This window comes from Cyprinus carpio, chromosome A10 (assembly GCF_018340385.1).
Source record: "Cyprinus carpio isolate SPL01 chromosome A10, ASM1834038v1, whole genome shotgun sequence".
Lineage (NCBI taxonomy): Eukaryota > Metazoa > Chordata > Actinopteri > Cypriniformes > Cyprinidae > Cyprinus > Cyprinus carpio.
In genome coordinates this window covers 5,552,812-5,579,476 of record NC_056581.1, presented here as the reverse complement: position 1 = coordinate 5,579,476, position 26,665 = coordinate 5,552,812, and the positions used below count along the sequence as shown (strand labels likewise).

The 26,665-nt window shown below is 38.9% G+C and overlaps 1 protein-coding gene across 1 annotated transcript; it reads right to left on the bottom strand.

The window, feature by feature from the left end:
• On the bottom strand, window positions 1-21,430 carry LOC122146410 (PHD finger protein 24-like). The gene is given in 8 exon segments (XM_042764858.1): window positions 1-244; window positions 2,072-2,161; window positions 4,142-4,308; window positions 5,113-5,315; window positions 5,503-5,581; window positions 13,764-13,775; window positions 13,777-13,959; window positions 20,985-21,430. Coding segments are annotated over 8 exon segments (1,254 nt in total). The 5' UTR covers window positions 21,408-21,430; the 3' UTR covers window positions 1-147.
• Window positions 21,431-26,665: the final 5,235 nt, after the last annotated feature.

The following is a 26,665-nucleotide window of genomic DNA, read 5'->3' as shown; positions in this document are numbered from 1 at the left end:
GTCGATGGCTTGTGCGGTCTTAGTGTGTGGAGGCGTGCTCTTTTGCGTTTAACACTCATGTGACTCTCGGTTTAGTTCACAGCACCGCTCTCTTGTGAATCCAGACCTGGAAAGCCCCTCTGGAAGTCTCAGGCTATGTGGCCATGGTTAGAGTGGCAAACGGACGTGCATGGCTGAGCTGTTGGGCCTTGCAGCCAGGATGTAGATAGCACTCTCCCTCAGGAAGTTGTCCCAGGTAACCGGTCTGGAAAACGTAATGGTAAAATAGAGTTAACTCAGACAGTTAAAACCACTATTAAACCACAAATTAAAATTAACAAATTAAAAGCCAAATCTTGACATCTGTTAGAAATATTTACCTTTAGCTGCATTCAAGCCATGTCATGATTACTGTAATTTCAAGATGATAACACGTGACGTTCTCGGAATTACACATTTCTATTGCAACATTATCAACGTCACATCATTGTAGAACTCGTAATTACAACTTGTAAACTGGGAATCTTCTGAGGGCTTTAATTTATACCAAAGTCCCTTTAAGGCAAGTCATTTAACTCGGCGACCATCTTCGAAACGCTCGGGCATGCAAGTACAGCTCCCATCTCTTTGAATGGGGAAACATCAAAATTCTTCAAAACTGTTCACCAAACTTACGATTAAATCTCATAAGTGAAATCACCAATTAAATCTGACTCATAAATGTTGTTTCTTTTGCTCAAATAGCGATAAAAAAGGCAGGGCTTCATCCAGAAGGGCAGCCATATTGAGCGTTGCATTTTTCCCCATTCAGAACTATATGAGTGACACGTCTTGGGTATTGTATAGTCTTTGCTTATACCACCTGACTGACGCAGATTCATTTAGGTACTGCTTAGGATGCTACAAAGAAAGTCATATGCTGTTATCTCGAAATTACAGTAATTATGGCATGGCGTAAATGCAGCCTATTTCAAATTTTCCATTTTTGTCAAAAAGTTTAGAAAACTTTGTCCACCCAAACTGGCCAGTTTGAGAGTTCCAGTCTCAGGCAGCACTAACAGAGGTACACAAGACAGTGATGGCTATGCTGTTACTAGGTGGTTTCTAAGCAGTGGTTGCTATGCTATTACTAGGTTGTTGCTAAGCAGCTGCTGGGATGTTTCGGATGGTTGCTAGGGTGTTTTTAGGTGGTGACTATGATGTTCTAGGTTGCTGTCAGGACATTGCTAGGCGATTACAGTTGCTGTTGATTCACAGGGGACTGTTAGGAGGTTGATTGGGTGGTCGAGGTGTTTCTATGCAGTTGCTAGGCATTTCTAGGTGGTGCCTAGGGTGTTGTAGTGGTGGCATTGCTAGGTGGTTGCTAGGGCATTCTGGGTGGTTTATATGCTGATGCTAGGCAGCTGTTAAGCAGTTTCTATGGTGTTTTTGATGGTTTCTAGGATGTATCTATGTGGTGCCTAATGTGTTCCAAGTCATTGCTAGGGTATTGGTGTTTTACCAGAGAGTTAACTGACAGAACCCTGCAGGGTGGTTGCTAGGGTGTTCTTGGTGATTGTTAGTTTGTTTGTTCTAAGCTATTGTTAGGTGGTTGCTTAGAAGTTATTAGGGTTTTTTAAGATGGTTGCTAGTGTGTTTCTAGGTAGTGCCTAGATCTTTGCTAGATAGTTACTACAGAGTTCTGGTTGATCTATGGTGTTTTCTATGGTGTTCTGGATGGTTTCTATGCTGTTGTTAGGTGGTAGCTAAGCAGTATATATGTTTCTGCATGGTTTCTAGGTGGTTCCTAAATTGGTGTTTGCTAGAGTTTTCTGGATGGTTTCAGTGCTGTTGAGAGGCAGTTGCTATGCTTTTGCTGAGCAGTTGCTAGGGTGTTCTGTGTTGTTTCTAGGGTGTTACTAGGCAGTGCCTATAATGTGCCTAAATAGCTCAGATCCCTCCTTGATATGTGATTGTGATGCCTATGTGATTTATTTCCACCATCTGAAAATCATAATAATTGGAGTTGATTGTAATGTAAGCATTTTAGTATGGCTGTGCGACACATTTGTAGTTTACAAGCAAACACACACACACACATACATACACCAACCTGTTGTCATTCTCCAAAGCTTTATCTCTGCTTCTCTCGCTGCTGGAACTGGCAGGACTGCTCTCAGATATTGGACCAACATGGCTGATACTGCAGATGAAGAAAGCAAGCTGAAACACACACTGTTTCATTCAGTCTCTCTCATGTAGACACACACACACACTACCGGACAGCTCACAGCAGGCGGCACTTCTACAGTCTCTGGGTTTTCAAACTCTAATTCGTTGTTCTCATGAAACCTCAGAGCCCCGAGAGAGGCGATACCCAACCACCGGCAAGACAAAACTAGTTCACTCATAAGCAAAAACATGCATTCAGGACTTGAACTGGAATTCAAAATGCATTCTCAATTCAATTCTGAATGGCCCACAGCCCATGTATATACATTCTCTATCTCACAAAGTCCAGACATCGCATGCCATTCAGTACACTGAAATTATCTAACAAACTTCATTGACTGAAATTGATTTGAAACAAGAAATTCCTGTAATTAGGTTCAATGACATGTGCAGCAAAACTGAATGCAACCATGACCAGAGGGTTGAACGGCGACTCAAACATCTCGTCCAGAACTGGGACCACTTAGAGTCGAGACTGTCTGCTTTGATCTCAAGCCATCGGTTGATTTTAATGAGCATAAATTAGGATGCAAGCTTACTCATGCCATAAATGTGCCAAACATACTGTACACACAAACACCCACAACCCCATGCACCCGTGCACTCAGGCACTCATTTAACCTGCTGTGCCCCTTAAAACTGATGAAAAATATCCTTAAGTGCTTCTCTGAGAGGAACAAAAGCCCCTCTTTTTGATCTTGACAATAGGCAAGATCTCATTTAATACAGCCACAGTGGCTGAGAGAACGACCATTACAGTCAAAAACTACCCAATTTAGCTTTGATATATTTAGCCACTGATTCCTTGGCCTCCATTATGGAATATTTAGCAATTGGGGTGATAATGATTATAATGAGTATAATGACAATGATGGCCGGGAACGGTGTAAGATGTTTCCAGGGAAGGCCCATGCAGAGATGGAATGACTTACCCCATACTGAACAAGGGGAACACAATCCCATGAGTCTGCAGGACAAATGGACATTTGAGCAGTGGTGAAAAGAATGGGATGATTGTTGAAAAAAATCAAATAAAAATAAAAACAATAGCATGGAGTATGATGTAAAAACAAAAAAGACTGCCAAAAAATGACAGTCTTTTTATAAAACATGCAAAATATGTTGTAGAAAAATATATACTGTATACTAGGGCCATGTAAGGGGGGTGGCCCTGTGGCTAGAGCCACTGCCCCTCTGTCCTCATTGGCTGAGGTGTCCCTCTTGATTTTAAAGCACTAATTATAAATGAAAGATTTCATTTAACTTCCCCATTTAACTTCATTGCTATCTAGGAGGAAGATTTGAGATATTAAAGAAGTCACATTTGTGATATTTCTTTCTGATGATACTTGAGGAATGAAGGATTCAGTAGGACAAATGATCCATTCGAAGTACCTGGCTCCATTTTACCCTACAAATCACTGTAAAAATGCATCATTCTGACTTTTGGGCTCTCAGAGCGAGGTCTGAATTATGATATGACCGGCAAAGAGTGTTCTGTCAAAGTCAGTCCTTGTCCCTGATTTTAGCCTTGTCATTGAGAAACTTTCCTCTTCCCTTCCACAGATGACTTACCCACCAGTTATATCATCTAATTTACGTTATGCATTAATACCAAAGTCAGAACTGTCAGCAAATGCACTGCTTAAATGATTCATACTCCCTCCGCATAGTTCCTGAATGCAAAGTTAGCCCATAATTCATGAGAAGAGATGGGGCATATATGCTAATAAAGTGATGGCAGCTTGACATGGCTATAAAAACTGCCAGGCTTGATCCGATTTGTTGCTCCCAGAGGCCAGGCAAATTGGACGAGTCCCTGAAAAGATTTTCAAGTGTTTGAAGTGTCTGAAGTTTATTGTTGATTATGCAAGTGGCTGTGATTGAGAATCGTTCAGAAATGTCCTGCTAACTATAAGTAGCCTTAATGATTCGCATATATTCAGCTCACCTGACACTGCAGGACTGTGATTCTTTGTTAATCTTGTGGAACCAGGAGGTTTGGGCTTTTCTGGCTTCTCCGGCAGTAATGATCCCATCTTCGTCCTGGTCTATACTCTGAAATACGGCCCGTGCTCGATCCCTCTCCTTCGCTGTGAGAATTCTCAGCAGCGAATTCTGAATTGAGGAAAAATAGAATAATTTCCACAATGCTTTTAGATGAATGGTTGATTGTTCATTATTATTTAGCATTTTGAAAAAAAAAATCTTTTTCACAATGCTTTAGTTTGAATGGTTGATTGTTCATTATAATTTAGCATTTGGAAGGGGGGAAAAATAATTTGCACAGTGCTTATGGTTGAAATGGCTAAATGTTCATTATAGTTTAGCATTTTGAAAAAATAAAATCCCCATATTTTTGGCTGAATGATTGATTGTTCATTATAATTTAGCATTTTGAAAAAAAAAAAATGGGGTGGGGGGGGGTTATAATAATTTTCACAATGCTTTTGGCTGAATTGTTGATTGTTTCTTATAATTTAACATTTTAAAGTGTTTCTGTATTTTTACCAAACATAAACAGCCAATTAGCCAGTTAGGATAATGAGCAGGATTATTCGGTGTAAGGATTGTGTACTCATACTATTCATAAATGTGAAGGTTATCAAAAATGGTTAAACAAAGAAATTACTTTTATTTCGCAAAAACACATAGAGTTGATCAAAAGTGACAGTACAGACATTTATAACGTTACAAAAGATTTCTATTTCAATCTCATCAGATGGGGATGAGAACGATCTTGTAATCATTGCACAATTAGTTGTGTAAAGTCTTTAAATGTGCACACGGCAACGAGTTTGAGTCTTATAGTGCATTCTTTTTCCTCAGTGACTGCCTTAAAACATAAACTGCCTTTATATCTGATCATTGCACCTTTTCCAATAATAAAAACATGCTAAATTTGTCCATGTCCCACATTACCTCGGTCCGGAATTTCTGTAGCACTGAAAGTGACTCATGGTAGAGGAAGTCAGACCACTCAATCTGACCCTTCTTGTCTGGATCCAGGGCTGCAAACTGTGCCAGAACCTCCTCTTCCTCCTCATCGGTCAAGTCTCTTTCAAAGAGCTGCTTGGTCACAAAGTGCCTGTACTGCAGGAGTTCATCTGACACCAGGCATGACTCTGAGCAAAAAGTAGGTGAGAGGGGAGTTACTGCATCATCAATCAATGGAAACAGGTCAGGCTTAATTTACAGTCCTGTTGTGATAAATTAGTAAACCTTTAATTAGCTTCCTTAATTTACTGCACAAAGGCACATATTTAAACCAGAATCTAGAAGAGGCTGTTAAAATGGGACTGAGAGAAACACCTGGGATGATCTTGCACTGTTTGAAGGTTTCCATGAGGCTGTACATCTCTTCTTCAGTAAGCAGCAGGTTCACATTATCCTGAGGGAGGAAGAGGAAGAGTCTTTCAGTTCCGGTAGAGCAGACACTTCACTTTAAAGAGAATATTCGATTACACTGCTTCCTTGCTTGTGGACTAAACGTTGAAACAAACTGTATCAACAGGAAATTCATTTTCAATACTAGTACTAATACAGTAAGATGCATTGTACATTTGTTACTCAAATGTAAGATATTTAGTAATGAGTTAAGCATGAACAGGATGATGATACATAATCCACTGTCTTATTAAGAGGAAAAAAGTAATCATTTTCTAATTTAATGATCACACAAAATTGAAAATCATGAAAAGGTAAGTTGACCTAGGGCAAGAAGCTGTCTGCCTATCCCAGCTCTATTTTTAGCAAATAGCAAATAAACTCTGAATTCGGAATGAATGATTATGCTCATTTGATCTACAGGTTATGATGAATAATGAAGATGATTGAAATGTACATCTAATCCATAGAATTATTAAAGGGGTCATATGACGTTGCTAAAAAGAACATTATGTAGTGTATTTGGTGTAATGAAATGTGTTTATGTGGTTTAAGGTTCAAAAAAAACTGATTTTTCTCCATATACTGTACATTATTGTTGTTTATACTCTATGACCCGCCATTCTGAAATTCGTCGCTTTTTACAAAGCTCATCATTCTGAAAAGCGATGTGTGCTCTGATTGCCCAGCTATCCAGTGCATTGTGATTGGCTGAATACCTCAAGCGTGTGACAGAAATGTTACACCACTTACTATACTGTGATGCCGTCTCCCGGTGCGACGAGACAAAACGAATAAAACCCATTACAAACGAGGCATTTGTTGCATAATCCATAAATACGGATTATAATGACTTACAGTATACTGTCTTTTTACACGTTGCGTTGTATCGCGCAGCGTAAACATAAAACCATGTCTGCATTTGTAATAGGAGAAATGACAAACAACAAGCGCTACTCTACACTGCTCAAAACTCGCGTTTGAATCGTCAGTGGCAAATTCTTTAAATATGAAAACGTACTTACAGGCTGTGAGTCAGAAGTGCCAGACTGTCCTTGCAAAGTTGGAATTGCCCCACTTTATAGAAACAACCTTTGTGTGTAGACGCATTGTAGGCTACTCTCCCATTTTCAGGAAACAGTCCTCCATAAATTGCACTGCACACATCTGAATATTTAGCTTGAACTGTTCTGGAAAAGTGTTGTAAATACAACTTAACTACTGATTTCTAGTTGTGTCCTCTTTTGGAAGGCCAAACAAAGTAGTTTTGTTTTCACACAAAAAAAAAAGCGTCTTCACGACATGACGTGGAGTACAAACTGTACTACAGCGAGAATCAAAGTTACGGATTCTTTCGTTGTGTGAACATTTGGGCGGCGTTATGAAAATCTTCCCACACAGTGATGTAGATATGTGAGGGCGTGTTTAAACGAGCCATTTTAGGAGGGCGTGGATGAGTCTTAATTTTTTATAAAGAATATCTCTTTTGGTTTGAGACTTCAGTCTTTGCAACTTTAGGGATCTTATCTATTCATGAACAGCTTGTAACACTCCAAAGTGAAAGGAAAGCTATGAACATATGAATAGAATAAATCTATTAAATATCATAATGACTCATTTTAAAAGTAACAACATGCCACTGGGTACCTTCTGCCCTAACTTGAGAGAGGGTCACCTTATCAAACAAGTCTAACTTGAAAGTTTTATTTCAAAATAGTAGTCATTTTTTTTTTTTTTTTTACAATAATCCCCCATTAACAAACAGAGATAAATATCCAACATAAAATAAAATGACAGATCACTATTATCCAGTGTCAAAACACATAATTTAAACTAAAAACTGTTCAGATGTAATAAATCACAGAAATGTTGATGTTTGATTAAAGTAGAGATGTCAACTGATTAAAGTTTTCAACCCTTTTTCAAACTCACAATATTTACTGATTAATAATCGATTAATAATCCCAATAATCCCGATTAATAATCCCAGTCACATACAGAGAAAAGCCCCCCATCATCATTAAAAAACATTATGTGGCAGATTAATAAATCATAGAATGGACATTACAAAAAGTAGTTTATTTGTTGATCATTATTCTAAATGAACAGATTAAGCTGACAAACCCTAGTAAAAATATGTAAGAAAAAAAAGGCTTAATGAGAAAAACATCCTGCATAAAGCCTCCGGGCCCTTCATATATATGAGCCTTAAAACACTGTTACATTAATTATCTTCAGCAGCAGGTGTTTAAATCGCTCTCTCCCCACTTTACCTTTCTAAAAAGGCTAACAATTTTTGAACCAAAGGAAATGAATGACCTGACTAACTCAGCTTTTAAGGAAACCTAATGAGTTTGAGGTGTAAGAGGTGCAGGAAGAAGCTCTCATGGATCAAATGACAGCTTGTCCTTTCATATCAAATTCAGAGCGAAATTTCTTTCCTGGCTCAAGCTCTGCCTTCAGAGCCCAGCACCGCTGGGAGTAGCTGTATTTTCAGTCAGCTTTCCTCAGCCTGATGAGAACTCATCTGAACAATGGCACTAGAGCAGATGGTAAGGGTACATCTCAGAGGTACCTCCATTTCCTGTCAGCGGTGACAATAGGATACACTCCCCTTTTGAGGATGATCATTGTAAAGAGATTGGATTTCATGTCCGTTGTGTTATCCACAACCGATTCTCTACAGACATCGGTCAGAGACCCCAAAATGAGGTACAAATGCTATAAACAATGCTTAGCAAGAGGTAGGATTCAATGTGGTCTCTGAGGCCACAAACATACTCTGTAGGTACACAGATGTGAATGTTTGGTAGTTTCTCTGATCCCCTAGAAAGATGTGATTTGAAGTGTGCTATCTTTGCTCACGGATGCACAGTTATGGGCATTCTTTTTTTGGAGCCAGTAAACACCATGTGACTATATAGCCGCAGGAAAATTACATCATGTCAACACAGATTGGCTGATGGCACCACATTATGTCCAGTCCCAAGTTATGAAATGAAAAGGAAACTGAAACATTTCAGATTCATATGTTGCTTGCAATGATTCCAGTGCACGTCTACTTTTGAATGAATAATCATAGATGTAGAAACTGTTTTTTACCCAAAAAATGGTGCAGTTATAGCATCTACCAGCAGTGGCAAACTGACAGTGCTAAATAGCAAAACCTTGACCTACTGGTTGAAATATTGACATAAATCAATATTTAATAAATTACATTATACAACAGTTTTCACACCTCAATACATTGGTCAGATGTTGTATTTCAAGACATGTGTCTTTTTTCTTTTCTTTTTTTTTCATAAAACACTAAAACACTAAATATAGTAACAAATTCTTAAGCATCTCATACCAAACCACCACAGCTAATAACAAACGTCATTGTAGTCCTAGTAACAGAGGCTTGAGCCGTTGATAGCAGACTAGTGCAGTTAATAATGAAGTTATTAGACAGAGAGAGAGAGAGAGAGAGAGAGAGAGAGAGAGAGAGAGAGATTAAGCATGTGTGATTTACCTGAGTAATTCACTGACCTACTGGTTGAAATATTAAAATTAAATCAGATGTTGACAGTTGGGATGTGTGTACTTTCATGGGCAAAAAAAAATGTCCATTGTCTATTACCACTAGTGTAGCAATAAGCAAACCAAGCAGTTTTCTGTGTCAACATTGTAAATTTGCATGAATAACCTTGAAATCTTTTACCTTCAAGCAAAAATCCCAATCACTTAAATTCCTATTGAAAGGCCGCAAAAATTTCACAAAAACAACTGTAAATGTGACCTTTATCCCACCATGAGAGTAAGACTACGTTCAGAATATATATATTTTATTTATTTACTGTGTTGTATATATATAAATGAATAGTGTGCAGTATCCAGTTTTAAGCTAGTTCCAAACTGACCTGAAAAAGCAACTGGCTATCCACATTTTTACATTTTTAAACCCTTGTGGTGGAAATCGAGTTTTTAAAAATTGTTTACATGTCTGTCTAGTGACTTTGTCTGTCAGTAGACGACTGTCTGTCTAGTCATACTTAAAGACAATCGATGTGCAAATTCACCATTGCTGCGCATTTTCTTCTTAAAAATAATGTGTACCAAAGACAGTCCCAAAAACGCCCTTTCTAAATTCAGAATTTAATTAAATTCACTCACATATTCACTCTCAATAACCATTCATCCAATAATGCCACTTGCCATTGGTATAGCATTTACTACTTTCATTAAATGAGTAAAAGTACAGCAGGTCTGAACTGGTGTGACTGATTGGAGGTCGAGACCAATTAGTATATTCATGAATCCACATGTGTAGAGCTACATCCAAGCATTTTAAAAAGGCGAAAATGTGATTGTTTAAATATGTCATTTGTGATTACCAAAGATTAGTTTTAAGGGTATAAAATCAGTGACAGCAGGGAAACTTTCAATGTAAAAGAAGGAGTGGTGGCCATTTGTAACTTAAAACTATATCACAATATGTTATGGTATTTATTGTGATAACGATATCAATGACGATAATTAATATGCATCCACTAAGAAACAAAAAACTACTTTTTCTTTAGAGAGAAGTATTATCTACCAATTTTTTTTCATTAAAAAATAAATGTAATGTTAATGTAATCTAAAAATAGGTTCAATCCAAAACTATTACACTATTAAACTATTACTATATACAAAACTATTACACTATTACTATATACACATGCAAAACCTGTATCGCACACGTGCTACTCTAGAACATTTATTCATTGCACAGACCGATTTTTTGTTGCACTGTACAGCCCTGACCAAATCAGTTCCAAATTGTAAAGGCAGTTTAACAAAGTCATACAGGTTTGGAATAGCACGAGGATGACTAAAATGATGACAGAATTTTTATTTTTGGGTTGACTATGCCTTTAAACCTTCATGTTTGCTGAAACTCCAGGAGATTTGAATTTCACAGGAAATCCAACAGATGAAACCAGTGTAAAGAACACAAGCAGACAAGACAGAGAAAACAACACCACAGATTCAGCACAATGCACCACTGCTGGGTGACATTTTCAAGCCACAAATCTTGAAAGATGTCAGAACAAGAGGGAAAAATCACCTACTTATGTTCACACAAATAGTACAGCTAGCTAGCAAAACAATTCACAGCGTTATCCCTATTGGCCTTGTCTATATTGCTTCAGCCCCACAGTTTTCATTGTTGACATTCCTCATCATCCCATGCCATCATCTTTATGAGCGTATCTCCACACCAGGTGCATGTCATATCAGTTTTGAGCTCTTTTATTGTTGTTTTTGGACGAGTAAGGGCTGTAATTATCTAATTGTCACATGGCTAATCACAGTGCTGATTCTATTGAATGGCGAAGCCCGCCTTTTTGACGGCAAGTGCCAAAATCAGTTGACAACCTGGCCTAGACTCTTAATTAATTTTCCACCATGGTCTTCTCGCGATCACTAACTGTTGCTGAATTTCATGCTTGGAGTTCTCCATGCCGCTATAATTTCCTATTAAGCCTCAGTTTGTCCCAGTGCACTGAAATACACTTGAAAATAATGACTGGTATTATATGAAACAAAACCTCAGTGTCCCCTTGAAAAGCAATATTCAACAGTGTAATCCCCAGTCTGAAACATCTCAAGTCCTCGACATACTCACGCTTACGCACACATGTGGATTAGGTTGTAGCGAGGGCAAAGTGAGAAAATCAGACACATAAACTGTGAATTAACCCTCTGAGGAAATACATGCAAGACATTTCCGCAACAACCGGCGCTGCACATATTGTTTCGAGGGATGTGTCCACAGCTGTTAATGTTTGCAATACAGCATGGGATGCAACCCATTTGAGGGTGCGAGTCTAGCTGGAAACCAGTGAGTCCGTCTGGAGTGCATGTAGCAGTAGCCTCGAAAATGTCTTACACTCTCAACAAATGAATTAAGCATCAGCGGCCTGCATGACTGAGATAAGCGCTCTACTTCACTTTGAAGGATGCTCGTACGCTTTGACAGCCAGCTCTGTAATTTTAGTGCCAGAGTTCTCTGACGCCGGGAGAAAGAAGAGAAAGAGCACTTTAAACAGATCCCAGACTCTCTAGCATAACACAATCATCTTGGCATGCTCATCTTCACGCTGACCTTTGGGAGGGTAAGGATCTGTGGATATATACTAGCTAAGAGGTGGTCTACATATCGGATCACTCTGTCAGCACTTTTTGCTGGATAAGGTTATTAAAAGAAGATTTTTTTTTTATTGGTCTTATGAAGTATTCTAATTTGCTGAGATAGTGAATTGGTGGGTTTTTGTTAAATGTGAGCCAAAATCATCACAATTAAAAGAACCAAAGACTTAAACTACTTCAGTCTGTGTGCACTGAATTTATTTAATACATAAGTTTCACAATTTGAGTTGAATTACTAAAATAAATGAACTTTTCCACACACATTCTAATTTATTGAGATGCACCTGTATTTACTTTACACGTTCCTGGTCTTATTTAGTCTCTGGAATAACTCTGCTCTTCTCCTGATGTATCTATTGGCAGAGTTAGATATACCATTGTTTGGTGAATTTCCATGTGCAAAAATCCATTCATTTTAACAGGAATCCACAGCCATTTCTCCACATTCAGGCCAAATGGTTCTAAGAACGTAAGGAACGGTTCCAGTTGTGTTTTCCACTTAAGTTTGGTTTGGCATGGCACAATTGTAACAGTTCTTGGCCCAAAGGAATCAGCCAACCATAATCTATCTAAAAGGGGCATGACATTTTCCCGACCAGGCGCTGAGTGCTGCCAATCACAACTGACACTCTGGCCCAGCTAACCAATCACAGCACCTTTCATATTTCGGAAGGCAGGCCTTAAGTTGATGCAGGAACTATTCGAGCCGGTTCATGCCAGTCTGGGAGAGAGGTGTTTTGTATGCTAATGTTTAAATTATGTGAAAAATAATTGTGTGTTTTTCGAACAACCTAGTATGAGAGCCTGTTCTAGTACACAAACAAAATCAGGACACACTTTGTAAAAGAGCGTAATAGGACCCCTTTAAGAAACGGAAACACTTTAGTCCAGTGGTTGGAAAAGCCGTTTGTGTGATGTGGAATTTCAAGCATAAACATTAGGTTTAACCTACATTCGTGATCATGAACTACCACTGATAAATACTGTACTTCAGCAGTAGTACGTTATTATTCATTATTATTATTATTATTATTATTATTATTTATTATTTATTATTATTATTATATTATTATTATTATTAATTATTATTTTTCAGGGTTTATAATCATTTAATCATTTAATCATTTTATTTATTACATTTCATAATATAATCAAGTATATATTAATTTAAGCCATTTATGGTACTCATTTATTGATTTATTCAAATGATTAGTCATTGTAAATCATATTATTATATTTTTTATTATTTTCTCCCTTTGTTGTTTAGTCTTATGATGTGTAGTTTCCAAGGAGTATTCGTTCACGAGAAATATATAGAGAAGGTCTCCATTCCAAGGGTTTTTCAATGTCACCAAGACATTGTTTGTGAAGCAGTAATTTTTCTTTTGCTATGGCTTAACACTTATTGGATTTGTGTTCATCAGACAACAAGTCTGTTCACTGCAACAATATGCAACTAAAATTTATTCAATAAACTCTGCTCATTTTTTTCATTTTCACTTTGTCTCTGCTTATGCTCTTCACTGGCTTTAAGCCTATGTCAACTTCTAGGCTGATAAAAGACTGTTAATATAATTTTGAGTATCAGACAAAACCTGGTGTTTGTTCTGGTTATGTGAACCAGACAAGACTTGCTGTTAAACAGGTTGATTAGACAATTTTTGCTGACTTATTGCTCTTAGTTACCAGAGTCAAAATGGACATTTTCTGACAGCACAACTCTCTTAAATACAATGACAGTTCATAGTGACTACACCATGGCCACAATCAGGTTATTGTAATTTCTTTAAGGCAGACACACAGAAAAATATAAATATGCTGCTCATTCCTGCCAGAACGGCATCCTTTGTTACAGACTCTGAAAGACATTTCTTCTGTGCAGTAATAACTATAGGAATCAACTACACACAGCCAGAGTGACTGGAAATGTGCTTGTAAATAGGTCGCTCTGCGTTTGATTGTGGTTGTGTGTATGTATTCATGAAAGAGCGCTTGAGGAGAAAACTCACGCAGTAATAGCATGCTCAAGCCCGACTGCGTGGTGTGGGAAACGTCTCTCCTCATCATTCCCTGCAGGGCTTCAGTGCTCAGGTAACCCACCTCCCGCAGACAGCCGTCGTGGAAGACCCCGGTGCACGTCCGGCAGGGGAACAGATCGTCTGCTGTCCAAACCTCACACAAATAGCATATCTCATCGTTGATGGGCTGAATGCAAAACAGATAAAATCATTCCTTACTTAGCAACTAAGACTCTTACTGATTCACTCAAAGAAAGATCATACAGCCCCCTGAAAAATGCCAAATTACACATGACAGGAAGCGTGGAGACTCGTCAATAAGCTAACACCTCTTCAATTTAATCTCTATCATCACCCCTCCACTAAATGCCTTTCACTAACAGGTCACTCAAATCTAGCAAATACTCTCACTAGACATTCCCTGCACATTTAAAGTCTCCTATTGGTTTTTTTCTCGCGCGGCAGGAATACTGCATGTCGCGGTCACTGCTTGCATGTCATACTGTAATATGTGGAAGTCATGCCTGATTTGATGAATGCCCCATAAGCAAGAAATTTTTACTGATCCCGGCGAGCGAAATTTATTTAAATTTTAATAAATGCTCAACTGAGTGCAACATAAAATAATGGTGTTATGGACAGTATACGACATCTTACTGTTCATATACAATCTAAAAATCTACTGCTAAACTATTGTGCAGAAATCATTACTTTGGAGAACTGCCGTTTGCCCAGCCTACTATTACGAGCACATGAGTGATTTCATTCGATGCATCGCATTCATTCATGCAGTCATTCATTCATTTCTTTAATTACTCTTTTGACACATTAGAAACAAGCCTACTTAAAAAAGGCTAGACTCCGTTTGAAGCAACTTAAGGGGAAAATGATATTTGAAAATATAGTACAGATGTAATGTTCCTATAAAAAGCATATGTGAGAGTTTAAAAAAAAAAGATGCGGCATTGTGATTGACAATAACATATGTTATTTAGTCAATTATGCGCAGCAAAATTACATTAGTTCTTACAATTAATTTACAAACAAAAATAATAGAACATAATACTCCCATGAATTTATATATCGGAAAACAAATATTAATGTCCAGCAGTAATGTTGAACAAACATACTCGCTTAACGATAAAATAGATGCCACAGAGACGGAAGGTTTAACTTGATCGCTTTGATTACAAAAAAGTGCATAATATTATTATTATTATTGATTAGTGATATAATTTTTAGTATCCTATGATATTATTATTATTCGTGATTTTATCTATGAAACCATTTCCGGTTTCATGAACCATGTTCTGAATATAATTATATTCATCTAAATCATATATAATAAATTAATAAATATATATTAATAAATAAGAAGTCTAACCAAAACATAAAAAATAATTTAATTTAAGCTTAAATCAAACAATAAGTACTGCCACAATTCCAAAATAAAAATAACGCAATTAAAAATGGGTTGTCGCCGCCCCAGCTACTGCAATAAAATAATGTTATGCTGATTTGAATATCTGAAGAACTACAATTACTAAAATCAAAGCACTGAAATAACTAAACATGTAAACACTCATCTAAATAGTAATACTATTTTAAAAACAAAAATATGATGAAATCAGTGTTAAAAGTTTACTCACAACGTAAATGAAAATTAAAAGATAAAAACTGAAAATATTAAAACTACAATCTAAATACAGTAAATAAAAATTCTAATGACTACATAGGAGCAATATATAAATTTATACCCTAAATATAAGACATGTTTTCTTAAAACTAATAATAACACATAGTTGACGACCTTACTTAAGAGTTAGTTCAGCCTTCCAACGGGTACTGATGGGTGCTTGGCGAACTACATCACTGAGTTAGAATCTACTACTCCATATGAACTGCATTTTAGCATCATCTTATTCATGCTTTCTATTCCTCCGCTGAAGCACCACCCTCTAGAGAGCATGACTGTGGATGATCTGGATCGGCATACTATTTGACAACCCTGGCACCTTAAAGGCAATCTCAGGAAGTCCGAATATTGTAGAAGCCTTGGAAACGATGCCCGGAGACAAAATGTCGAGTTCAAAGTTTTATTCATTTTCAAGGACGTTGCGTGTCAGACCAAGGCTCCACAGGAGTTTGGGATAGGTTGGAGAGCTGATGACTCACGGCCCATGGTCACAGACGCGGCCTGCGGCCTGACTAAGTTCTGCTGGATTCTGCTATGAGCAAAGCTACAATCAGAGCTAAAATTATTACAAGGGTGAAAAGAGACCGGCCAGGGGAAAGATGTGGACGCTGCGAAACCAAGCATAGAAATTAGACTTTACCTCCAGCCATGCCCCCTCACCTAATCAATTCAAGTCAATTAGTTAATTTGGTTATTAGCACACCTGTTTAAGCTATCTTGGTACTAGGAAACCAGGGATCTCATGACTTGTCACAATCATTTCCAAGATGAAAAATGTCACCCTACTGCTCGGCTATCTCGGCACCAAGACACACTCCAGCTCTCAGTTGCCATCTTCATGGACTGTGACATGTGTTCTCTGATGGTACGGTAGAGGCATTGTGATATGAGCGCGGGGGAGAGAAGTGCTGTATTTAGAAACTCGGTGGCATCGATCAGAAGAGGCCAAAGGACGTCACCTGCCACTGAGCCTCGTGAAGCTGATCTAAAATCAAGCTCTGCATCAGTACTCTCAGTCATGCATTTTGCACGTTAATTAATAAGAATAAATATATTTATTTATTTTTTTTTTTTTTTTTTCCCCAAAGAAACAAAAAAAATTACATTCATACAGGTTTTAAAATGATTTATATAACCAAAAAATCATACCCATATTTAATCGATTGTTCTTTCAAAAAATTTTTTTTATCGAAATCCTCAGTCCCAAGAATCAAATATCTCTAGATGTATAGATCTGTTAGCGATAGTTCTATATTCTAGACACTGATAGGACAAAGAAAGGCCCTCATTTTATTATCTTTATTTCATGGTTTATGCTCTTTGAGGGACAAAGTGTTATTCCTTTGGGCAAAGTAAAAGCAAAGGTTTGCATGCTCGCAAGGATATTCACCGCGTGTATTTTTCACGTTCACGTCACTACTGCAGTTGGTGATGTGTATTAATTGTCCTGAACCAATTTGCAACATCGGCAAAATGCATCTAGAACATAACTCACAAAGACGAGTCAAATTGGCATCTCATTTCTGGCCTGCTTTATGTCTTTTATTTCTGCTGACAGAGAGAGACCTGCAGTATAAACGAAAAGCGTTCTGGTGAGAGGAGTGGTGTGGAGATCGACCGCTTCTACGCTGTTTTGCAGGTCTGGCCCCACTCGACCGCCAAGCTTTAGTGATCCCAATTAATGTTCGGGACCGGATCCAAATGCCAGCGCAGCTCACCCCTGCCAGGGTGTTTTTTCCAGACAGCCTATACCTGCTGCACCAGCACTGTCAAACAAAACCTGAGCTGGCCATTTAGGCTGAGCGGGAAGCAGCTTCCCTTGCTCACAGGTCTGTAACATCTTCTACCATACAGGCGTTACAGAGGCAGGTTTCAGACTCCGAGAGAAAGGAGACTACCTGCCAAAACCAGCACCCAGTCTACCCTTTTAGCTGGAAGGAAAGCCAGACTAGTTTTGTATATAAATTTAGTTTTGTTTGTCATGCTCCAGTTGTAGGTAAATAACCAAGTATGAAGGTCTTTAAGGTTAAGAGAGGTTGTTCTAGAGGTGTGGAGTTCAGGACTGTTGCTATAAGTGTCTAATTTTGAGGCGTGGTGTCCAATACAGTCAGAAGCATAGTATGGAGTAATATATTAAGTATAAAAATAAAATAAGTACATGTATTACATAGGTATGAATAGTAGCACCCCCCCCCTAATCTAACCCTAATTTAATCATCATCAACAACAACAAAAAAAAAAAAAAAAAAAAAGAAACAAATAATGCTGGAGGTTGGCTTGTTTTATTGAATTAAATTATTGTTGTGACTTACGTTTTTGTATTTATTTATTGTATAAAATTTTTTTTAAAAAACGAATGGTATAAGATAAAAAGAATTAGAAATAAATTTACAATATAAAAAATTATGTATTTATAAATATATAATACAAGATTATGATAATTTGTATATATTTCCGCTGTTCACGTAGGTAACTATATAGCAACTAAACAAAAATTAAAAATGGTTAATGCTAAAAAAAAATTTAACAATTGTCTCATTTCAATAAAAAATAAACAAATAAATAAATGACAAAAATGAAATCTATAAATAGTGGTAATTTAGGCTGTCAGTTACCATTATAAAATTATAAAAATTCGAATCATTTTTAGACAATTATCCAAAGATTCTGGGGCGGATTATGGACCTGTTGTGTGTGTTGTGTCCCCATGTGACCCAGTTTTTAGTAGTCCCAGTGATTGTGGTTAATTGATCCGCAGTTGTTGTCTCATGCTTCCCCAGTCATCCCGCCTTTCTAAACAATGTCCTCATCAGTTCAATTTTGTTGGGCTCTACCAGTACGTATGCGTTCTTCCCCTGTTCTCCATGTTGGACACAGTTACCGCTGTGTTGGATGTAATAAAGACGGTCTTGTAGGTATCTACGGCTCCATGTTCCTTCCGGCAGGCGGAGGCGATGACAGAAGACCCGCCCCGGAAACCAGTGTAACTTGCGGTGTCACCTCGCTGTTTGGTTGGCCGTGTTGGGGTGGTCTCTCAGGTGGGTTTTCTGTAGGTTGTGTTGTATGGGATCCCCTCATTCGCCTCGGAATAAGCTCCTCCTCACGCTGGAGTAGGGGTAGAATTTGGCGCAGGGACACATCCGAAGACTGGGTGTCTGGATCATAGGTATGCCACCTCATACCAACTAGTACAGGTCGACAAAGAGAACATGGAGACGCTCTCGTGTGCATTTCTAAGGCGAATCAGGCCAGTGATACATGTGTCACAGGAGAGGCCCGTCGTAATCCCAGGGATGGCTAATTTCCGCCGCCTTGTGGAAAAGATTGGGAGGAATCGAAGTGGACATGGCAAGAATGGAATTCTTGTTGCACCGCCGTTGCGCAACGGAGGATGCAGTCGCCAGTTGCCGCTCCCGACCCAGAGCACCACGCCCACCACATCTCCCACCGAGGTCACTGGCGAGACAATCAGCCCCCCCCTCAGACCAGGTGTGAGAGCGAGGTACTACAGTGCAAACCAAAGCCATAGAGAGTCCCTTCTAGGGTGGACGGTGTGCAGCGACGGAAGTGGAGGCTCCGACCCCCTGCATCGTGGCTCGAGGGTGATGGTGGACGTATGGGAGTGCCAAAAGGGCCAAAAGACTGACGGAGGTGGAGCTTATAGGACTGGGAATCTGAACTGGAGATTGAACTGGCCCACTACTCCCTCTCCCAATCCGTCTCCGCTTGGTCCTAGTCCAGGCCTCCTTCATCCTTGGTTTCTTGTCGCAGCCCTGAGGGGGGTCCAATCGTCTCCAGTGCCTGGCTCCTAGAAAGGTCCGCCAGTGCCTCACGCACCTCGAACATGACCCTAACTCCCTACCCGCTCCTGCCTCCTTCCACCTGCTGTCATCTGGCAGCCACCTTCTGCTCCCCCTCAGCCCACCATCTATGCGTGGCGAGCCTCGCGGGACATGCCATCCTCCAGCATGCGCTGTGGGTCGAAGTCTGCACTACACTTTCGCCTCCAGGCGGACCTCATCCCGGACTCCCACCATTGGGCCCGTTAGTCCCTCACGCTCCACCTCGGATCCTAGCTCCCTCGCCTCACATTGTCGACACCATTGGAAACCAATCAGCTCTCACCGGGCTCCTTTGTCCCTGCGGCCTCCGGCTTGGCTCAGCGCATCAGACCCGCCAGCATGTCGGAGACTACTCTCCACAGGCTGAGCTAGTCCGCTCTTGTCCCACCAGCTCCATTGGGCTCCTTCCTCCCATACAGCTCCCCAGTGGTCCTTAATTCACTCTGGCTCCACTTGCGGATACTCTGGATCTCCGCCAGCTCCCTCGGTCGCCAGAACCCTCGGCTCCACCTCGGCCCCCTTCGTGATCCTCATCACCCCCGGCTCGTTGGATTTCCGGTCTCCCCGTGCCTCGGTGCTCCTCCTCCACCAGTTCCGCCACCGTTGGTCGGGCCCCCCTGGAATTGGTGGTCATTCCCTCCTCCGCCCTGGCTCCATGCCCTCCGTGTTCTCTGTCTGGCCGGCCCCACTCGCCGGGGGCCATCCTAAACCGGAATCGTCCGTACCAAGTTCCACCCAGGCCTCCCTTGACTACGGTGCAAGGCAGGCCTTTTGGGAGGGGACTTCATTGTCGGTATATGGGCAGGTCTGCTGTGTGTTTTGCTCCCTGGTAACCCAGTTTGTCTCGTGATTGTGTTAATTTGATACCTGGTGTGTCTCATTCTTAACAATATCCTGCCACAATTATGTCTTTCAAGTTCAGTCTTGTAGGGTCTACAGTTAAGTATGTGTGTATGAGCCACCTGTTTCCAGTTGGATTTACGCCTGTGGGGCTCTAATAAAGATCGTTTCGAATTATCTACGGCTCCGTTGTTTCTTCTGGGCAGATTAGTGTGACAAGAGCTTGTCTGATGTAGGGTTTTACGGCGGAATATAATTAACTAACAAACTTATTCAACGATTTCATTACAAAAAAATAAAATTGTAAAAACACTAGTTGTCTAATATACTGTATGAGTCCACCCAATAAAATATAAAAACTAAAGCAAAAAATGGTTTCTAACAAATGTTAAATGAATGTGAACACATTTTACAAATGTCCATTTAATAAAAATAAATCTATTGAATAAATTACTCCTGTCAATTAGCATTCTTAATACATTTAAGGACTATCATTTCATACTTGCCTTCTGACAAACCAATTCCCATGTCCACCTCTATTGATAGGCTGGTCTAGTATGGGGGGACATAAATAAAATTAAACATGAATTCTAAAACCATGTTTTTAAATGAGTAACAAGACTAATGAGATATGAAATTGATATTTGTATGAGATTATCCAAACATCAAATTAGGTAAACTAGTAGTTTTTAACTTTACACTGACCATTATGCAAAAAAAATGGAATAGTATAAAGAGAAATAACTTTCTGCAGTAAAAAACTCTGATGACAGATGAGCAGGAATATAGGAGAACCAAAAATAAAATGTTAATGTTTTATTTTAGTCATATTACCTGCTCTCTTTGCCCAAGTGGCACATCTACCGGTTGGTCGTCGTTGACCTCTCTCTTTGGCCGCACAAACGTAGGAGGAGTGAGCTGATGTGCCTTCTTTAGATCCTCAGGCTCCACCTTCCCATCCCGGAGCCGCCCCCAAGCCTCCTGATTGGCTTTATGCTCCTCTGTGGGCAGAGCTAAGGCCTGCTGATTTGGTACTGACCCTGGTTTGCTGTCCTTGTCTTTCTGTTCAGTGTGCTCTTTGTTAGCCTGGTGAGATCCATCAGCAGATCCTTCCCCGTTCTCGGCTATGACCTCTTCAGTCTGGGCCACAGCCGCTGGAGCTGCCCGGTCCTTCAGAGTGTCTTTAAATGCAGACACCACCGCGCTGCACTTCTGCACCTTCTCCACCTGCTGTTTCTTGGACATCAGCACACCCATGGCTGCAATATAGTAACACAGCAGAAGCTATTTTCAACATGAGACATTATTATATCATATCAGGCAATTCAATCACCTATGGTGTTTTTTTCAGCAGGTTAAGCTTTAAATCCTACATTATATTAATAAAGAGAGAACAGTTCTCATGCTTGCTGCGTATGTGTTAGCACCCTTTGGCATACAAATATAAAAGGTTGAAAAACAGACATTTTAAAGAATCGACTTTTTCTCTAATCCTTGCTCTGGCAAAATACCCCACTGCTGTATTAAGCATATTTGTGAACACAACAAATTTGCGGCACATCACCTCGACTAGAGCTTTCTTACCACAGATCTCTCATCTTATGTGATCAAGGAATGGATAGGTGGTGTCTCGTAGTGGTCTGTTGCCAGCACAGATCATCAATCTTAACCTTTTGAGTGGGTAGGGTCCTCATGTGTGATTTAGAATTTTTCAGTGATGTCCACAAAACTGGCAAATTCAACACCGCTTTCGACGCTTTGTGGCCAAAGACGATAGAATACCCAAGGAAGTGTTACTGTGTTATAGTTTGTTGGAATAGGGGAACAATTAAAACACTCAATATTGAGGCCTCTATTGAACGAAGCCCCCTCCTACTGAGGTAAAAGAGACAATCACTAATACGGTAAATAAAGTAAAATCTATCACTGAAGCTGCTGTTAGAAGTCCCGTTGCTAATAGAACAGTCAACGTTCTGATACGTTTTTTCCGGGCTCAGGACTATACATATCGACCTGGTTGGTCTAGCCTGGAAAAATAAGCCATTTTTATCACTATTTGAGCAAAAGAAACAACATTATGAGACAGTTTAATGTCAGGATTTCAAATGGTGATTCAAAGATGAAATTTAATTTTAAAACTTGGCGAGCATTTTTTGGGAGAATTTGATGTTTTCACCATTCACCCGAGATAGGGAGCTGCACTTGCATGCCTGAAAGGCATTACAAAGAGTGAAATGACGTGCATTAAAGAGACTTTGCTTTGGCTGGCACGGAGATGAACACTGGCACTTGTCGTTTATCACAGTGTTTTTTAACCACTTAGTTTGTTTTAGGTTTCAGTCATTTTAAATACACATAAGTAACTAGGAAAACAATAGATTAGAGAGTTTGTTACAATACACCATGGCTGTCTTAGAGAGCAGCAATAACAATTAATCACCAATATAATTTGACGAAACTGTTTCATTCATATCAAGATCACATAGTGTAAGTAACTAGAAAATAGCTAAACGAGCTAATGAGCTTCATTAATTTCATTCAATTTCGTTCAAAAAACGGCTGATTTATTCAGGAATAGTACATAGCTCTCCTTATGAATATGACATTTGAGCATCGGTTCACTCCCTGTGTTCCAGAAAGGTGGACTTATTCAGAAATCAAATCAACGCTGTGGTGCTCAGACACCATGGGCTGGATTGGGTAATCGGGCCATACCGGGCTTTCCCGGTGGGCTGATGCACCTAAAAGTGCAAACAGAATGTGTTTTTTTGTTTGGTTGTTGGGTTGTTTTTTTGCCAAGGACCATCACGCCAGGACAGCGAGCAGCCCGTGGACAATTGGTTTTGTCCTCCTGTATTGACAATGTAAACCATCCACTCAACAATGCGCTATAGAGCCGCTAAGAGCCGATTATTAAGTATTTTGGCTCCACCTATAGAAAGAATCGCTTCAACACAACTTCTTCCTCATCTGCTTTTCTTTCCCACAATTCATAGCAGCTTTATCAAGAACAGGCTTGCTGTCTGCGGTGGAGTGATGCGGGACAAAGAGCCAGGCAGAAGGAGACGAAGACGAGTAGTGAAGTCAAGTAAAGTGCTTGATGGTACGCGCAACGAAGGCAGGCATCTCAACCTGTCGTAGGAGAATGTAAATGCCACCTTCACGATTGATATTGGCCAAGTCAAGTCAAGTGTGGTTCAGAGAGGTTCCCAGGGGCAAATGCGAAATAAAGCTAGATATTAAAATTAAAAAAAGACATTTTGTCGGACCTGACTTTTTCTTCGTTATCCACAACAAGAATTGATATTGTGTGATGTACATATAGGCTTACACACAGGCTGCATCTCAATAAAATTAGAATGTCATGGACAAGTTCATTTTAGTTCAGTAATTGAACTCAAATTGTGAAACTCGTTCTAGTAAAATAATTCAGTGCACACAAACTGAAGGAGTTTTAAGTTTTATGACAGCCCAGGGTTCTTTGCGAGTGGGCCTTCAGCCTCATCTCGCATTTTTTTGGTCTCTTGTTTCTCATTTTTCTTCTTGACAGTACCCATAGATTCTGCTCATTTCACTCTGTGAACAGCCAGCTTCTTTGGGCAATGAATGTCCCTGTGGCTTACCCTCCTTGTGAAAGGGTGTTCAATGATTGTCCTTCCTGCAACTGTCAGATCAGCAGGCTTCCACCCATGATTGTGTAGCCTAGTGAACCAAACTGAGAGACCATTTTTAAGGCTCAGGAAAACTTTGAAAGGTGTTTTGAGTTGATTAGCTGATTGGCATGTCACCACATATTTTAATTTGTTGAGATAATTGAATTGGTGGGTTTTTTGTTAAATGTGAGCCAAAATTCATCACAGTTAAAAGAAACCAAATACTTTATTTTAATACACAAGTTTTACAATTTGATGTTGAATTACTGAAAGTAAATAAACCTTTTCCACAACATGCCTAATTTATTGAGATGCCACCTGTAACTTACACTACCACATGAGAGGAGACAATGCCTCCATCGACGATTTGACTGGTTATGCTAGGCTTAGATTGGTTCAATGCGATAAAATCCCCCCCGCCTCTTAATGCGTTCAATTGCTGTGTTCAATGCATGTTCCGCATTCGCGAAATCAGTCTGAATTAACAATATAATGGCATTAATGGAAAGGACTCATTTTAAAAAGTATTCCACACACGTTAGATATAACTATGGGTGGGGATGCTCAAACTAATATGAATACAAAAACACAGATGTGAAACTAAGAACATCGACATACAAGAGAACTGGGCAGCTACAGCCTGTCCACATACAAAACCTCTCTCCTGCTTGTCAATGCGAGTCCTTTTTAACAGAATTAACGCAGTGCTGCTGTCATTCTTAACACTTTCTAAACACACACTGCAAATTATAGGCTAACTGGAATAGGTGAACACGCAAATTTACAGGGCCATGTCATGCCCAAGATCATTTAGGATTATGCAAAAACACCACATTTAATTATTTAGGTTTTTAAGATAGTAATCATTGTGAAATTGTGGTTAAAATAGATTAAACAAACAATTTTTAACAAAAAGGCCTATTTTATATAATATATATATATATATACTATATATATATTTATCTATATATTATTATATATATATATATATATATATCTATATATTAATGTACATACTTTACTATACTGTAAATTCCTTTTTCAGTTTCCATTTCAATTTAAATTCACACTCATTAAATGCAAGGGAGCCAATGCTTCCTCAAATTATGATCTTTTTCCAACCCTGTTCAAAACACAGGAATGATGCACTTAAAAACGACTTTGAAAAGCATTAGCTTGGTTCTTCCATTCCTTGTGTTGGACATGACACTTTGATTTAGGCTTGTCCAAAGCAGACAATCAGATAATCTTGAAATGCTTGCTTCCATCCATTCAGCCTTTATCAGGGTTTAAAAAATATGGTGTGAAACTAGCTTTCAGTTGGCATTCTCATCGGCCTTCTAAACACAAAGTACATGCTCCTGCATTTCATGGGATATTTTTTTTTTGTTTTGTTTTTCCTTCCCCTCATTTATTCTTAATTCCTTGGACCCATCCGTTCTTTTCTGCTGTACCCACCTAATACAAGCCACTCTGTAATCTTTTGCATTTGTCCCTACATGCAGCATTTTGAAAACTTTCATTTGAGGGAAAATCACAGGAGGCGCTTTACTGGTTGCTGAGTACTCTTCTCCATCAAAGGTTCTGGGAGTGACAGAGGTTTTGGGCAGTAATTTACCCCGGCTTGTATGATGTATTTTACTCTGATTACAGCTCAGCGTTGTTCTTGAATAGATTGCCACATTAATGCCTTGCACAGCAAAACTAATTAACTGTGTATCTTTTAGGCACAATCTCAAAGCTGGCAGCAAACTAACTGCAATATATTATTGTTGAGAAGAATTAACATTACTTCTCGCTCTAAGTCAATAAAAATAAAATTGGGGACAGCTTCTGTTAAAACGGTTCGCTTGTCAAAACAAACAATAATTGTTAAGTTTCCTGAATTACAGCCAGGCAACCGTTCAAGAAAACAATCAGGATTGCCACATAGGGTGACAGAATGAAATCAACAACAACATTTTAAACATTGTTTATACATAATTTATTTACAATCAGATACCACCAATATAGCTTATCAGTAAGTAATTTAGCTGGAATTTGACTAATTCTAATAGTGTTTTGTACATTATTGTATGTATTAAATATCTTATTATTTTTGTATACTGCTACAACAAAGAAAAATGTGCTGGATTAGTGCCAAAAAGAATCCTGTGATTTTGTTTAAAACCTATGATTAATCATAATTCATTTTATATATGGGTTGTTTTATTTATATTTGATTGGATTTTCTTTGACTTATATAAATACTATTTTTCCTCTTTAATACATGTTGGGGTCATATTGTGCACATTTGCACTTCAGTCTTCCCCCGAATCATTCATCATAATTTAATAACTTGCTCCATCTCTGACATGGCTATCCTAAGAACATTACCAATGTATGGAAGCCTTTTCCTGCTACAGAAAAGTAAAAAGAAATAATAAAGTCATTTCAACTCCGTTTTCTTCTTGCCCCCTTGTGATTGCATGTGATCTTATCTAATTCAGACATTTCCTTCCTCAGAATTTTATGTTTATATCTTGAGAACTTGTGAGGTATCCTATCCTCACAACTTTTTTCTCTCAGAATTGCAAAATCTGAGTTATATCTCGCAATTAATCACTCAGAAGAGCAAGATAAAACTCAGAATAGCACGAAAAGAGAGTCAGAACTGTGAGATAAAGATATATATATTTTTTTTTTCCCCCCATGGCAGAAAGAAATTGTCAGACTCTGTTCCAGTTTTTTGTTGTGTTTTGTTCCCCGTGTGCTCCGTGACCCTCCATTTTTTTGTTTTGTTTTTTACTTATAATTCTATTACGTTTAATTTATTATTAATTTATATAATTTATTTCACTAGGTTGAATCTGTGAACTCATG